Source organism: Anoplophora glabripennis, unplaced genomic scaffold (assembly GCF_000390285.2).
Source record: "Anoplophora glabripennis isolate ALB-LARVAE unplaced genomic scaffold, Agla_2.0 scaffold21, whole genome shotgun sequence".
Taxonomy (NCBI): domain Eukaryota; kingdom Metazoa; phylum Arthropoda; class Insecta; order Coleoptera; family Cerambycidae; genus Anoplophora; species Anoplophora glabripennis.
In genome coordinates, this window is record NW_019416454.1 from 97,159 (window position 1) to 115,100 (window position 17,942).

At 33.2% G+C, this 17,942-nt stretch overlaps 1 protein-coding gene across 2 annotated transcripts in view; it reads right to left on the reverse strand.

The window, feature by feature from the left end:
- Positions 1-1,275: 1,275 nt before the first annotated feature.
- The window catches only part of LOC108906240 (calpain-9-like), a 287,355-nt gene continuing 270,688 nt past the window's right edge, over positions 1,276-17,942 (reverse strand). For both annotated transcript variants that reach the window (XM_018709456.1, XM_018709464.1), the window contains 9 exons: positions 11,479-11,723; positions 7,381-7,553; positions 7,086-7,291; positions 6,807-6,964; positions 6,671-6,746; positions 4,383-4,607; positions 4,099-4,294; positions 1,608-1,663; positions 1,276-1,543 (listed from right to left, as the gene is read on the reverse strand). In XM_018709456.1, coding sequence (XP_018564972.1) covers positions 1,517-1,543; positions 1,608-1,663; positions 4,099-4,294; positions 4,383-4,607; positions 6,671-6,746; positions 6,807-6,964; positions 7,086-7,291; positions 7,381-7,553; positions 11,479-11,723 — 1,362 coding nt within the window. In that variant the 3' untranslated portion in view covers positions 1,276-1,516. The remainder of the gene's footprint in view (positions 1,544-1,607; positions 1,664-4,098; positions 4,295-4,382; positions 4,608-6,670; positions 6,747-6,806; positions 6,965-7,085; positions 7,292-7,380; positions 7,554-11,478; positions 11,724-17,942) is intronic.

Genomic DNA, 17,942 nt, shown 5'->3' on the forward strand with positions numbered 1-17,942 from the left:
TTTTTTTTCAAAATATGTACTGAAATTTGAAATTTTTTCAACAAACATTTTAAAAAGTTACAGTATCAAAATTATTTCTTATTTTAAGTAGGAAGACTATTAGAGCATTTAAAAGTGTCTTTATTGCTTGAGTGATTTTAATGCTTTTTATCAAATGTACTTATTTTCTCATGGTGACAAAAAAAATTATCTACGTGAAAATTATTTTACAAAATCAATTTCTGAGTGATCTGTGTAGGGTGAGATTTGTTATGTAATTTTAAATTTAGCGGCGGCAGAATACCTAAAACAAATATTGAGTAGGTAGGTATATTAGTTGTAGAGCGTACAACTAGATGGCGCTTGCATCTTTTACCGGCTACAGGTAATTTAACTCACTGTATTACCGACAATTCCTAGAAAAGGAAAGCAATAGAAGTTGGAGAAAGTGTCAACAGTTAGCGCTGTTAATGACCACGAAATCTGTTCAAGTTTCCTATCTATAGTATCATTTATCTAGGGTGCCGACACATCCAAAATGAACGAGCGACCCAGCTCTACTGTTTACAGGGTCTGTGTTTTACGGTAACTATAGAGTGGTGACATGAAATAGTGCCACCTTGTGGTGTTACAGGGAATGTAAAATTTCGACAATCAGAAGGAAATTTTGATGAATATGTTGAGACGCGTGTACATTTTTATAAATGTTCAAATCTCCCATAGATGGCGCCACCACTTTTTCCTTGTAAGTCACCCACACAAGTGTTACGGAAAGTCTATTTAAGTAAGGTACCCACAAAGGTGGGGAAGGGTTGGGATCTATGATGAAACGATCCACTACCAGGACAAGATTTAATAAGTGTTTCATGAGATAATGACATGACAACATAGAAAGTTTTATAGTTATTAGTTTTGTAAAACTGTTTATTTAGAAAAAAAAAATAAACCCTACCCCCCCCCTTTGGCAAAAGAGTTACTAAGGTTTATTTTTCTGTTTACAGGGTCTGTGTTTTGCGGTAACTATAGAGTGGCGACATGAAATAGTGTCATCTACTGGTGTTACAGAGAACTAATATTGCGGCAACGCCATCTTTTGGTGTCACTTGAAACTAAAATTTCAACTATTCTCAATGTGAACTGTGTCTTAATTCCTTGGTTTTTAAGGTGAAATTTCAAGAATCTAAAACCACGTAATAGGCCAGCAGCAAACTGTGGATGCATTTTAACTTCGTTTTTGTCTCGTTTTCTTTGTTTGACAAATATTAATACTGATGAAATAAAAAGCTTCTTCCATTACACACTTTTATTCACGTTATGAATATATTAGTTCTTTACTCGATATAATAAAACTAGTTTTATACATTGCACGTTGTTTCTGTGGACAGAATTAATAAATAAAGGTATTAAATACAGACTATATACAGCGGGTTTATACATTAGCACGTTATTTAATAAGTACTGCATGACTAAAAGGTATTAAAACTACATTCTTTGGCTTTAAAATGGGCGCTGGAGCTCTTGTCACTTTCGTCCTACCTCACGAGTAAATCGTCATCAGGATCATCTGAAAAATAAGAAATATAAGTCAGATAAGTGGAAGAATTTATTATCCAAACGTAATAACTCACTTCTTCCAACGATAAAGGGTTGCTCTTCATCTTCGTGTCCAGATTATGGTAACGTTCTGAAACAAAACACTAAATTCATACTTCGTACAGACAAATCGGAAATGATTGAAGGAGACTTAAAGCATAAATTTTATAAGTCATTAGAATCATCAGATATATAGGATATTATTACATTGCCACGGTTTTAGGGTAAGTTAAACTGTCTGCGGCCAGGGGGCAGCACTGTTGCGCCATCAGACATAACCTCGAAAGCAATTTATTGCTTAAACTGCTATAATAGGGTAATAAAAGTTGCAAATATAATAAGTACTAATGATAAATGATTAATTTGTCAGATCTAAGGTTTCGATCGCAATACCCCCTGAATCCTGACACCCTACAAATGTCAGCCCTTGTTTTGACGTAACTTATAGCATAGTTTATACAGGGTGATTTATTAATAATGGGAAAATCGAAAGGTGAAGATGCTACATGTGAAATGGTGACCATTGGCACAAACATGCCTTATCCGAAAGTTGATAGTTTTGGAAATACAGGGTGTTGAAAGTTAACATTTTAAATCACTTTTTTGGGATTATTCTGAAAATATGTAGGTTAGGAACTTGAAAATTTGCGAAACTATATTTTTTTAAACGACGAATAAGATGCGTGTTGCAATTTCAGCGTTGCGCATAGAGGGCGCCAGTTACGACCAATTTTACCAAAAATTTTGTTAATAACTTTTTACCCTGTATGTCTAACATGAAACTTGATTCAAAACTTGAAAGAGCAGTCATTTTTCCATTAATTATGTACTCTTGTTTCATTTCGGTATCTCGATCCGTTTTTGAGAAAACTATGTTTCGATAATACGAGAAATTAAAAGCGAAACAAAGTGTTTCTTCATGTCTCTGTCCTGTCTGTATGTCGGAGGGTGGTGGAATTGAATTTTTCCACTGCGGCAATTAGGCCTTATTAGGCCCTATGTACACAGTCCTTCCTTACTCGAGTACTTTTCATCAAACCATTCTATTACTACACGGGTGGCTTGATGGCAAAGTCTCATACAGTTTTTATGTATGATCTTGAGTTACAGAAATTTATTGCTCTATTCTCATTACCATTTTATAGGGGACCATACGCAGGTGGAAAGTGTTGAGTGACCCAGGCCTCTGGTAGGCTGCCACAGCCAGGTCCCCAAGCCTGCCTTTAGATCATCCATCCAAGTTCCGGCTTGCGTCCGCGATGCTTAACTCGGCAGATCGAAATCCACCGGCCACGTGCATTCTTCATGTTATTTCAACAATTAACAATAAAACAAATGAAATACGCAATAGTGGTTTAAAGTAATTGTTCGAAGAATCCACCGTTGACACTGATACACTTTACACGTTTTCCGAGAAATCTCCGAGTTTGAAACAACATATTGGTATTGCGTCTGACTTCGTTGGCTGCGATTTGTATTCTTTGCCACAACTCTTCATGCGAACCAATAGATTCTTCTCCAAAGAGAAAAATCAAGAGGATTGAATTCCGGACTTTTAGGTGGCCAAGTAAAAATGCTTCCACGGCTTGAAGAAGTTCTATTTTATTTAAGAAGACAGTTCAAGCATGACGGAGCTCCACCGCATTTTTCTCGGCCAGTGCATGCATATTTAGATGCAGTTTTTCCAAATCGCTGGATTGGCCATGTAAGCATTTTTGCTTGGCCACCCAGAGTCCGGATTTCAATCCTCTTGATTTTTCTTTTTGGTCTCGAATGAAAGATATAGTTTACAAAGAATCTATTGTTTTGTGTGAAGAGTTGTGGCAAAGAATACAAATCGCTGCCAGTGAAGTCAGACGCAATCTCAATATTTTCGAATGCGAAGATCTCTCAGAAAACATTGTGTAAAGTGCATCAGTGTCAACGGTGGATTCTTCAAACAATTAAATTACATCATTACGTATTTCATTTGTTTTATTGTTAATTGTTGTATTAACATAAAAACACTTACTTTGGTTTCACTTTTAATTTCTTGTATTATCAAAACATACTTAATCTATTTTTCTCGAAAACAGATCGAGATCCTGAAATGAAACAAGAGTACATAATTAATGGAAAAATGATTGCTGATTGATGATTCATTTAGACATTTGTAGGCCATGAGGATATTAGAAGTGTAATTCAATGCTGCACAGGGCATTAGTCAGCAGAGTAGTTGTTTACAGAAATATCATTTGATTAAAAGTAGTTTCACCTAGATGTAACTCAGCACTTGCTTTCATAATATCTGAGAAGCAACAGGTCGCTCCCTGCTCGTTTGATTGTATGAGGCTTTGCACTGCATTCGTAGATGTACTAAATTTCAATATTTCCCAATTACTTTCGGAAATATTGCTAAAAATTTGTAAAAATGTTACGGTATTATGAAATACTATTATTTGAAAAAAAACGGCCCCACGTTTGAACCCTGTGGCATTCCCGATAGTTACACGATCGTTACACGTCGTGTTTCACTTTCGAACTTACCGTGTGACAGATGCAGACGGACGAGTGCCATGATATAGTTTTCGGTAGTGAGAATCCTGTTCTTCGCGAACCTAAGCACGAGGCACTCCAAAACTTTGTTGCTGACCGTACAACCGGCTTCCCAAAGTAGCGCGCGCAGGTTATAACTTGACGTCTTGCCGCTGCTGTGGCCCCTCTCGAATTTCTGGAACGCCAACTGAAATGAAAAGAAGAGTCCAGTGTGTATCGAAAGAAATACGCAGGAGACAATTTTCTAATTAAAGTACAATCTCCTATACACTTACTCTCCAGAAGTGTAGCATGTGCATCAAGACGGGAATGTCTATAAGATTTATCCTCCCACTGATGTTGCAGTCCCTCAGCATGATTAGGCTCTTGCAGAACTCCAAGCTGGGCTTCTCCGACAGGCACAGCCTCCAGTGGGCTTTTAGGATTTTCTGCAACTGACTAGCGTCGACTTCTGGAGGGTATTTCACTAAGAGTTTGGCCAATGCCGACTTTCCATCGGCCTGAAATTAAGAATTATTTTTTTCATGTTCTAATGTCATCCAGGTCGGTTATTGTGAACATAAAGCAAATTCGTATTATTTCTATTCCAAGCATATAAACGCTGGAAGGTAACAGTTTAAGAAATATATAATTTTCGATTTTTCTACTGGCAATGGATAAATGTGGAGGCATTGATGTGGTGATTTAATATGAAGAATTTTTTATCAAATAGGTAGATATGCTAGAAAGAATTGATGTCTTCTATTATAGGCGAGCGGTTCACCCCTAAAAATGGAGATAACCGACTAAATGTTTAAAACAAAAACCTACAGCATGAAACTTTTTTTATTTTATAAATTGTATTTTTCTGATAATTTACATTCTTTTTTATATTTTTCGGCGTGGTTAGTTAATTGCTATAAACAAAAAGGTGTAAAAAAAATTACTCGCCGAATGGCATTGAAAAGTTTTTTATTGTAAAATGAACCAAAATAAACACTCGTTCTTTTCAAAAAATGCTTCGTTTCCGAGATATTTACAATTTAATCTGAAAAAATCGACAAACTTTCAGAATTTTTTTCTCAAAAACTACTGAACAGATTTTAATTCTAAAAAAAGCATAATAATCGGCAGATTTTCTATTTTAAGATACATTTTTTGGGTATAGGTATATCATTTTATTGAAGGTCTAAAGCGAGTAAAAAAAGTCTTTTAAAGAAAATTATGATAACACTTTAAATTTAAATTTTCTTTTTACAATATCTTGGATTAGATTATATTTGCAATAAACATTATTATGATTTTTTTTTAATCGATATATGTTGACAGTACAAATGTTCAAAAGATCATTTTGTTTGGTTTTGTAGCCGGAGTAAGGTTTTTGCAAGTAATTAGTAAAATTTAAATATTCGATTTTTGGTTTTATATATTGCTAAAATTGACTTGAAAGTTATACCATAACTAAACTAAATAAGCTTTTTAAATCGTAAAATTAACCTAATATTAATAACCGACCTAGCCGTCTCGAAAAATAAAAAAGTTATTGGATAATTATTTTATTTTTATTTAATTTTTAAATAAGTTTTTCGTTATTTTCGACAAGTTTTTCAGTTGAAACAAGCATTTCATCATCAATTTCGGATGGAACATTTTGACATTCATCTGAGCACTCCAGATTTGATGACAAACAGTTACAATTTTCCGTAGAACATTTTCCACTACATGAACGATTTAAAAAGCTTATTTAGTTTAGTTAATAAAAAATAAAACATAGATAATTGTTTACATTTTTTAAAAACGAATTTTGTACATCTTACTTCGAATTTGTGACAGAACCCCCCAACCAAATGTGTTATTTTTTGAAAAGGTCGGCCGCCATCTGGAATTTAGTAGAATTGACCTCGAATTCGTGATCAGCGACCCCAAAAACCCTCTTATACCAAATTTGGTGCGAATCTGTTATTTTTTTAAATTTGGTCGGCCATCTTGGATCCGCCATACTGAATTTTGCAAAATTGACCTTGGATCCGTGATCAGCTACCCAGAAAACCCCCGCATACCAAATTTGGCGCGAATCTGTTATTAATTTTTTTTATATTCGTGATATTTGACGTTAATTGACCCGTTTTTTTGAGGTTAGAAGAAGAACCATCAATTCTGACCGCGAATTCATTCATTCATAGAAAAAAATTTTTTTTGTATGTTTCCTAGCACTTTTTCTTGAATTTCTAATATTTCTGATCTGTTTTTTGAGGTTAGGATATTCCTGTAATGTGATAGCTCAATTCTGACACCGGATTCGTGATCAGGAGGCAAAAATACTTCGGATAAGATATGTCGCATGAAAAGTAAACTTTTTTTGTGTGGCTGTGTTCCTATTAGGAGCACAGAATCTGTAGAGCATATTTGTATTAGGTGTGCAGCTCCATCAAGAGATATAAAATAAAAACATTTTGCATTAGGAAAACAGAAATGATGACACGTAATTAAACAAAATATTTCTCTGTAAATAATTGCTTATGAGCCTAAATTTTAACTTTGAACCTTTGTATTATCAATATTTCATTAAATAGCAATAACTTACAGATATTGGTGAGGTGGATTCATCCATAAATTCTGCTGCGATATTTCTTATAATCATATTGTCCTCGTTAACTTCCCTGCAACAAAAAAACACTGTCTTCAGTGCCTGCAAACAAATTGGATGCTGCGTATCTTACCAAATATTACTTTGCTCGTCGGTAAATATCCTCAGAAGAAATTTTCCGTCCAGATTTGGTATGTTGGTTTGAGGTACTACAATGTATTCGCCAGGGGGCAGTGTGAAAAACGTCACCACCTCCCTCGCTATGGAATGATTTGTTACGTCCAGTGGTTTCTGAAAGGAAAGTTATATTTACCCGATAATAAGTGAATATTTAAAATCTGGTTATAAAACTAGATAATTTCCTCCAAAAAAATGTTATAACAAGAACTAATTTCAATTTCCGAATTCCTACCTGTTCGGTAACGAAATGCGGGGTCAGTCTTTGCATGGAAGGGGGCACTTCGTACACGGCGAATCCTATGGCATATAGAGGCCTCTTCTTTTTGGCATCTAACACGTTCGTCTCGTAGAACTGTGTGATGGATACGACTACGTGACACTTATTGCTCGACGTCCTCGGTATTTGAACGTGGAATTGTGGGTTCATGGCCGTTGTCTCTGCAACACGAACAAAATCATTTGAAAGTTTGAATTACTTTACGGTATATTACAAATTAGCTATTAGTTATGGAATTATAAATTTTTACCAATATAAGACGGTCCTCCTCCAGCATTGTACCCCGCCCTCCATCTTCTCCTCGCCAGCACTGCCCTCCATGGTTGTTTCGAGTGTAAAGCTACCTCCATCATCCAGTCGTCAGGCCCTATGTGGACTAGATCCAACTGGGTGAAATGACGAGAAAAATCCTCAAACGACATCCTGAAATAACAAAGGAAAAAAACCACTAAATAATGAAAAAAAAATAAATAAATAAAAAATAAGAAAAAAAAATTAATGAAAATATTTTGCTATTTCTTTTTCTAAGTGATAATGTGTCAAAATTCTTTTTTGAAAATACTTTTTATAGTAGTTTTTCAAGTGAGTTTGCTTCCAGTAATAAATTTCACAACAAAAATGTAGTAGTATTTTTACCCTCTGAGTGAATCTAAAGTCAGTATTCCTGTATCAGTTTCTATTTTGACCCTAACATCAATAAACTTCTCTAGAAGCGGTTTTTGAAATTTCAAATTAACTTAATATTCAAATTGTATCCAAAAAATAGGGTTAAAAGGAACTATGACGTTCAAGCAATTTTATTGCATGAATTGTTCAAAGGGTCATTTTAGATGAAAAAACCGCGGAGTGCTATTAAATTAGAGGGTGGAAATTGGAGATAGGGGTGAAAATGCACCCCTTTCAGTTTTTTAATCGTAGCCTGAAAACGAAGCAAAATTTCGTTATAGTTCATAGGAAGAATTGAATCTCCCGTCGAATTGGCTTATTTAAAAAATTTAAAATGGGAAATTTTATGCAAAAAATTGTTAATAAACAGTTTTTTCCTATTTTGCCTCTAGTTTTTTTTTTAGTAAAGATAGGTATAAAAAAAGTAGATAAAATTTCCTTTAAAATAAGTATTTTTGGATGAAAATTGACTGATATATGACCGCTCAAACTTACAATTAGCCAATTATTCGATTTTCGTCGCGTTTATCCTTAAACGTTTTAATTTTTTGCAAATAAGAAAGAAAATAAGACATTCAAGGATTTTTATCACATGACTTGTTCGAATTGTCAATAAAAATGAAAAAATCGCGGGGTGCTATTAAATGAGAGGGTTGAAATTGAAGATAGGGGTGAAAATACATTTTTACAGTTTTTTAAATATAGCACGAAAACGAAGCAAAATTTCGGTATAGTTCATAGAAAAAAATTTGGAAGAGAATTGAATTTCCCATCGAAATAGTTCATTTAAAAAATATAAAAGAAAGATTTTATGCAAAAAATCATTAATAAACAATCTTAAAAACAGCAAAAAATAAGATTTTTTGTTTTTTTTTACTTAGGCACAGTTAATTGCTGTATAAAAAAAAACAAGATGAGATTCCCTTCAAAATGATGCGTTTTCAAAAGTTTTTGGACTAACATTGACTGAGTTATAACCGGTCAAACTTAAATAATTTTTCGATTTTCCTCGTTTGTAACATAATAATGATTATAATTCTCATTATTTTTGCAACAAATTGGTTCTTTACTTAATAAAAAATTATTTCAAAAGTTTTATTTGTTAATAATAAATAAAGATTTTCACAACTTACGAGTCAAAATAGTAAAAAAAATCAAAAAATCTTATTTTTTGCTTTTTTTTAAATTGTTTATTAACGATTTCTTGCATAAAATTTTCCTTTAAAATTTTTTAAATAAGCCATTTCGATGGGAAATTCAGTTCTTTAAATAATTTTTCTATGAACTATAGCGAAATTTTGCTTCGTTTTTGAGCTACAATTAAAAAACTGAAAGGGGTGCATTTTCACTCCTATCTCCAATTTCCACCCTCTAATTTAATAGCACTCCGCGGTTTTATTCATCTAAAATGACCATTTGAACGATTCATGTAATAAAAGATCTTGAACGTCATAGTTCTTTTTAAAATCCCATAATCAACACCTAGTCTATAAGTAATCAGTGATTGCAAAAACATTGGAATTTATGATTTGATTGCACCTTAAGCCCATAAGTCTGTAATTTGTTATTTGAACGATTTTAATCGCCAAACCTTACGATTATTAATTGCACAGTTAAAGAAATCTCCATTTGAAAGAAATTATATTTGTGTAATTGAGGAGTGCAGAAAGGCAAGGGGACACAGAGAAGAAATTTCATTTGAAATTATTGTCATGAATAAAGGTAATAACTGACAATATGTTTAAGGGGACAGGTATGTACTGAGGTGTTTGAAAAATATTATTTGTGACTGTGATTTTTAAAGCAAATTTGTAATATTAAAGAAATGTGAGAGGTATTTGAAAGAAGTTGTATTTTTGATTATTACCTATTTACAGAGTTTTTATATTAGGATCATAGACATGTAAGAAACAATTAGAAAAATATTTTACTTGCGATTTACGCGGTTTCATGGCATTTGTCAATGATTGAATAAATTTCTGAGGTGGTTGCCATGTCGTCGGTTTGAGTTTAGACTTTTCGACCTTTTGAGAGACATATCGCTCTCTTCTTTAAAAGAACCATGCAACAGAGTTCCCCCTGAAGAAGAAAACAATATATGCCTTTCGAAACTTTAAAATTTCTAATCTGATGGCATTAAATAGCATACTACATACCTACGATTAATATTTGTGCAGAAAACTGGTAATATTAGGAGTGCAGATATGTAAAGAGGTATTTAAATGGAATTCTATTAATTACGATTGATATTAGTAAGGGAATTTGTAATGTTAGAAAAGTAGATATTCAAGGAGGTATTTAAAAAAATCTTATTTATAATTGTTAATTATTATAAAGAGATTTGATAACATTAGGAGCACAGAAATGCAAGGAGGTATTTGAAATAAATTATAAACTAATGCAACAAATTAAAGGTCTAAAGAATTTCCGAAATTTTTCCATGATTTTTGACAGACTGTATATAGGTGAAAAATGGTCGTATGGGGAATTTTTTAGGAGCTACATTTTGCAAATTTTTTCACGGACTTGCATTTTTTTTTCAGCTAAGTCATTCTATGGACCAGTTAGTTTGTTTATTCAGCTTCAATTTCCGTTTTTTTTTTTTAATTTCGATACGACCATTTTTCATGGAAATATCGGACTTTTAATGGAAAAGGATCCTTTTGTCTTCAATCATCGATATATCGGCGACAAATGGAAAAAAAATGTTTCAATTTTTTTTTTTTTTTCATCAATTTATACGTTATTTGCGGTAAAAGTGTGAGAAAACCTCACAAAAAAAATGTTTCCCATTTTAATTATGATTATGAAGTGTTTAAGCTCAAGAAACGTGAACTTTTAATTTTTATCAAAAGTTTGACTCTTTGAAACAAAGAAACGGTTCTCTAGATCGAGATGAAACTTCACAGGGTTCTTCTGGTTATATCGAACTGTAAAAGTCATGTTTAACATTAGTCATTTCCTGAATATTTCTAATTTAGTCGTCAATTTTCTAAAAAATCATAAATTACCCTTTTTTCCTGTTTTGTTAAATTCGTGTAAAGGATGAAACAAAAAATTTTTCCGGAAAGTTGCGGCAGCATGTTATAGGAAATTTATTCCAGTTTTCGAAACTGCCCTTAAATTCTCTGTACGACCATTTGTCGCCGAAATATCGATGATTAAAGACAAAAGGATCCTTTTCCATTAAGTCCGATATTTCGTTGAAAAATGGTCGTATCGAAATGAAAAAAAAAAGGAAATTGAAGCTGAATAAACAAGCTATCTGGTCCATGTAATGGCTTAGCTGAAAAAAAATTTTCCAAGTTCGTGGACTCGGAAAATAAAAAAAAAAATTAGCAAAATTTTTTTGTAGCGCTATTTCTTAGAATTGCATGATAACCGTAGCTCCTAAAAAAATTCGACCGAAATATCTAAAAACTAGAATCTTAGAGCTTCAAAATGTTTTTTTTAAATTACCTATACGACCATTTTTCACCTAAATACAGTGTGTCAAAAGTCACGGAAAAATTTCGAAAATTCCTTTGACCCTTTAATTTTTTGCATTAGTGTATTTATTATCATTTTTATTAATAAATCTAATACCAAATGTGTAAAAGTGCAAATAGATATTTAAAAGAATACTCGCCTTAGTTATTTAAAACACAGAACACAACCTTAAACATTTAAATCGTTCACTTACCAGAATTCTCCGTCATTAGTGACTCTGACACTCAACAGCTCCTTATCTCGAGCAGACAGTCCATCCCATTCCCAGGACCTGTCACTCCAGGGGCCCGTCCACTCGCCCCTAGCCCAGGGATTCCTCAACCTTACCAGGGGCACTTCACCGTTAACCCCCCTCACCCTGGCTAAGCCCGTGACGCTATATGCGTGTTGGGTGATGAGACCATTGCGCAGGCGTAGCTGTCGCTTGTTATCCTTTTCCTGAAAATGATGGTGTTCATAGAAGTGAATGAAATTCCAGCACAAAAATAATCATGGGATTGTGTGTAATTTTTTTGCAAGGAATAACTACGAAAATTATTTATTATGCTCATATACACTGAATTATTAGAATCTGGTAATGTAGGTTAGTTTACCATATGTAAGAAATCACCTGTAAAATATTAATATTAGTGAATAGGTCGAGAAAAATTATATTGACGCATCAAGTTTGTATCCTTGATACTCCTATTTGTGATGATGCGAAAGTGTAACAATGGCACCTTTCATTCCTTAAGAATATTGAATAATAAATTATTCGGTGTTGTATGCACTTCATTTTTCCGGTCATATACAGACAGACGTCTACCAAAGCATGAGACATTTTTTTAACTATCCAAAGTCTTCATTATAAACACGGTCGGAAAGTACCGATGGTCCATCTGCCGTTACGTGAGAGCGATAAAGTAAGTCATAGAAATCCGTGCGATAGAGAAAGATGGCTTTAATGAAGGCGTCTAATAGTCACCGCCCATTTCACCATTCCACAAATAAGAAGTGGATCTTATTTGTGGAAGGGCGAAACGGGCGGTGACTATGAGACGCCTTCGTCTAAATGATAATAGGAATCTCAAGTATTTTCTACATTAACTATATTATATGTATTCATCCATTTTATTTTGTTGCGTTACTTTAAAATATTACCAAGTCTTTTACAAAATAAATATGTTTTGTTTTAATAAAAGCGTGATTTTATCGTAGAAAATATTATTAAAAACCATCACAGTTTCTAATGCATAATAATCACTTTTAAGGTCTTATTAATTGTCAAACTTACTTTTTACTAAAATTATCATTTAAAATCACGACCTAAAATTCAAATATATCCAGAGAGGGCAAATGTTCGATAATGACGAGAATCCTCTACTCCCCGCTCACTTCTTCGAAGTCGGGAAGGAATTTTTCAATTAAATTTCTCATAGTCCGTCCCACTGAGTTGATTTCGAGGCGTAGGGAGAATTGTTGGGACGGTTATTGGCGTTAAAGCAGAATTTTCCAGATTGCGACAATTAAATTGGAGATAGAAATAATACTACACTTGAAAACGTGGTACGATACTCTTTTGCAAAATAAACGGAGAATACTTTATTCTAACTGCTTCAAAATTGCTGGGAAATATATTTAATTATAGACTTGACGAAGGTCAAGTGTTCCTGGCGCATTCGCCAGAAATTAGAATGCAAAATTTATTAAAATTGTATCTACACTAAATATACGATATTTTACAGTGTAGAAGATATACTTAAGGTTTTTTTAGTCAAATTTAAAAAATAAACAAGCATTATAAAATGTGTACATCAAAATTGAGTTTGTATGGATTTTGCCATATTTCTTTAAGATTTTTTATGTTTATATGTTCAATTAGCTACATTTCCCAGGTATCTGTAACAAATGTAACAACCTTTTGACCTTAGGATATTGACCTTTTATTTGACATTTGCCATTTGATCTGTAAAATAATGTTTATGTACCTTGAAGCTGTTTTGAGGTTTTTTATTGTATTTTAAAGCAGTTCTGTCCCTTGTTAATAATTCTTCTTGAACCCGTTTCGATGTACTTTGTTATAAAAATATATTTTACAGTTTTTTTTACTATTCCAAAATCGAGCTAAGCGACGAATTTTTACATATTTTGAAGCTGTTTTAATGCTCTGCGATGCAACATGAAATTATTATAGTGTGGAACAGCCAAATAGAATAAATTCAGTAATCTCAATTATTGTGCACATTTATAAAAAATCCCGAGACACGTCGATTGTGGGTTCTGAAACGACATCTTGCAAACGTAATGGTTTTAATATTTATTGCAAAAATTAATGGTCTGCTTAACGAAATTTGTTACAATAAACAAAAATATAAAAACAGCGTTTTGTTCTGGCAGGCTAGCAAAAACAATTTTAGTGCATTTTTTCAATCCCATAGATTGCTTTCTGCAACTATCGATAGATTCTCGATAGTGACTAAATAACGCATCACTGTGCCCATCTGGCAACTATTTACCGCACAACTACCAGCAGTTTTAAATTAGTCGTGCGGAAGTAGTCAGTTTCAATTCAATTAGTTAGCAAACTGTCATTCATTTTGACAGTTTTAACACTACTTGCTTGCTGTGCCGTGGTGCGTCCCTGGTACCTGTTGTAGTGTGTAGTGTTGTAATTATTTTTTGTTTTGTGACACTTTTAACGATCGTTGATTGTATTTGTAAACTGTAGACGGTTGTCTGTGGTTGCAATTTGTAATAATAATGGGAACGGTAAAAAGCGCCAAAAATCACGCTGACTATCGATATTTCTCGACTTCTAGGAAGTTGGCATTTGTTGCACGACAACGCGCTATCTCATCAATCGACACTTGTGACCAATTGTTTGACTAAAAATCGTATTTTAACTGTCGATCCACTCTCCGTATTCGCCTGATTTGACACCGTTCGATTTTTACCTTTTCCGAAAAACGCATTTGCCGATGAAAGGAAGGCGTTTTGTAGACGTAGAAGCCATCAAGGCTTGTACCAACATCCTGAAGGACATCCTAGCCGACAATCTAAAACACTCATTCGACATGCTTTTAAACCCGCGCAAATCGCTGTGGCTGTACCAAAGAGAATAAACTAATAAGAGTTTTCACATTCATTCATGCCGTCGACCAAATTTCTATCTTTGTCACTATGCGCCAGGGACATACAATTTGAGTGAAAAATGATGCACTTGGCGCAGGTAATAGTAAACTATAGTAAATTTATGAGACTGATTTAATTATAGACATCCTCGCATATCTAGCTATCCTTGTCAGTGACAACAGGAGACACGCAAATGAGTGAAATGGAAAACAAGAGAAGGTCGACACTAGTTGGGCATCTCGTTGCCAGGTCTGGTTTTCGTCTTTTCGTTTTATGAATCATAGTGAACGTTTGGTAAATCATTATAACAGTTAGGTATCTTGTTTTCTGCTTTCATATTATTTACAAACTTAAAAATGAATTAAAAGAAATATTTAATCCTCATCCTTGTAAAAAATTTCCTTACAACTTCTTTTTGTCACTTTTTACTCGGTTAAAAATTTATCATGTATTGAAGCAAACAAATCTCCAGTTAAGGCAAGGAAAGCCTATTCAAATTCAAAAACTGAAAAATTTACAACATGTATAATAAAAAAAACACTTAACTAAATGTTAAATAAATCTAGGATGATTGTAGGTTTGTAAGTTGTAGTTGTAAAATGAAGTTTTATAATAATTCGTGAAACCTTTTGTGTGTGGGGAAAATCATTAATTGTTAAGTAGGGCTTCGCAAAATGTTGTTTGTTTAACTTTAGCTATATTTAACTCAATAGTAGGATGTAGGATGTATAGTATTTATATAATATATAGCCCTATAAACCAACTATATAAAATGTAAGAGTACTTATAAATAGCATTTCCCTTGTTAAAATAAATAAGTTATTATAGATCAGTTTTTTTATCTACTAACGATCATGTTTTTTTTACTTCTGAATTTTGTTCGATAGAGTTCAACAAATGATAATATGTATATGTGTTCCGATCAAATCGTAACATGTGCATTGTTGACAATTTTTAAAAGCTGCTCCATGTTTCTTGTTTAGGTCGTAGAATATGCTGATTAGCTCTTCTTAGGAAAGGCAGGATATTGTAACATCGTCTGCTGAAGTGTAGGGAAACTTCGAAAAAGTATGAAAACGTTTAAACCTAATATCTACTATGAAAGTTACAAATATGTTATACCATAAATACACCATTGTATACGTGTATGCTTTGGTGGGCAGCTTCTTTAAAATACGTAGTTAAAAGTATTTGTTGATATTTTTATAGGTAATTTTATTGAGCTATGGATATTCTGACTGACAGCTGTTTTTTATGGTAGATATTTAAATTCACCGTATAATAAACAAGTTCAAGGTATGTAAATAGTTATGTTTTATCAAGTTTATAATATTAAGACTTTATGATGCAAACACTCAACCTATTACATTGCCCAATTTCAAAATTTAATCCTTACATTTAGGCCAGTAACTAAACATTACAGGCCTTTTCGTTCCAATACTCTAATAAGTCATAAAATTATTGTATCAGTGTCGGACGTGGCGAAGCCGGTCCTGTATTCTCGTCCGATCGGAAAGGCAATGTCAAATGTTCATTTAATGAATGAATTGTGTAGATCTACGCGTGCGCCAGGCACAACAGAAATCGTCGAAAAAAACGGAACTTGCTAGATAGGAAATTACATTATGTGAAAACTCTTATTAGTTTATTCTCTTTGGCTGTACTGTTGAGTCGGAAGTCGGAAGAGAGACTATAATTTTGAATAAAATAAATCGGTTTTGCCAAAAAACCTCTTTGTTGTTCTTATTTTTGAAAATATCTGTTTACTTTGGTGAGATAACCGACGAACGATCATACAGCTGCTTTAGATGTCCTTCAGAAATGGAGGTAAGTGAACACCAAGCGTAGATGGTGGCTCCATCTATGCACGGTCAGTGCTGCTCACTACCGAGGCCTTTTTACGGTAAGTAAGTCTCGTTCAAACCAAACCAAACCAAACCAATTTATTTAATATTTACCATTCATAAAGTTTAATATTAAATAGTCTTGAACAAACTACTTTCAAACTTATAATAATTGAAATGTAAAATTATAAAAATTTAAGTATTATTCTACATAAATAATGAACAATTAAGTAAATTGAATTCAAACGAATCATTCTCTCAGTGTACAACTCTTGACGCTAGGACTGCTCACGACCGCATAAACTTCTTAAAACCGCTGACACGTAAAACCACCGCGTTTAAAATCACTTTGAGCCCGGCTCCACCTAGTTTAGTAACCTTTCCCGGCTGACCCATATATATTAATATATATTTTACAATAATGAGACGAAATTATACGATATCACAACGGCAATATCATTCTCGGTCGGTGCTTACCTGTGGATAGAGACTTTGCGTCTGAATTATGACGATAATGCCCTCCGAACGAGGCCGAACGAATAGCGCGAGCGTTACCTGGTGGCACACACGAAAATGTTAATTGCCGTCACGATTCCGCCGGCGAAAAAAATGGGCGTTGCGCGATAATATACAGTGATTTCAGAGAACGAATTTCGCAATGGTTAATTACGATGGAAATGGGCACGTAACTCTAGGTACAATTTCTTCGTGAAGTGCGAATTACAAGTTGTAGGAGTATTTCTAACAGTACTAGTTTTAGAACGACGATTATTATTTATCCCTCAAATTATAGTAAAAGAGTACACGAAAGGACTAAAGTATATCTCTTAATCATGGAGGGAAGAAAATCCACTTTAGTCCTCGTTTAACTTAACATGTAATATATACGTTATTTTTTAGTTTTCTGAGCTAAAATTCATAAATTACTTAATAAAATCATTAGATAGGTTTAGGAATAAAAGGGACCGCTTTAATTTAGGAGCAAAAGGCACTTTAGTTCGGTAAATGTTATTTCTTTAACTTTGTGAGCTACGTTAATAAAATTTGTGACATTGGCATGTTATACCTAAAAAAAAAACAAAAAAATAAGTGTTCATAATTAAAGTATCTTTTAGTCCCTAGGAATTAATAATATATGGATTTTAGTTCTTAAGACTTTGGAGCTAAAGTACAAGTTTTAGTTCCAAGAGACTAAAATGTACTTTAGTTCTGCATACTAAATGTTGTTAATAAAAAAATAAGTATAGATGATTAAAGTACCTTTTAGTCCCTAGGAATTAATATATGCACTTTAGTTCTTAAGACTTTGGAGCTAAAGTGCATGTTTTAATTCCTGGAGACTAAAAGGTACTTTAGTTCTGTATACTCAATGTTGTTAACTTTGTGAGCTAAAACAACTAAACTCATAAACCATGTAGGTACCTAAGAAATAGGGTATTTTCAAAATCCTGAGAGAATTAAAAATATGCTGATATCGCATGTATTGAAACATCAGAATTTTAATTAATATGTTAACGGAATTTTCATTCTATAAGAATTACAATGCACTTTAAATGTGAGGCATACATTGTCTTTAGCAACAGCGCTCAAATTATAATCATAAGCAAATTTGATAAATGTTGTATATTTTAGTTTCCTTTTAGTAGCCTGTAGAAAAAAATTTAATCATTCAGAGATTAACAAGTAAGGTTTTAGTTTAGTC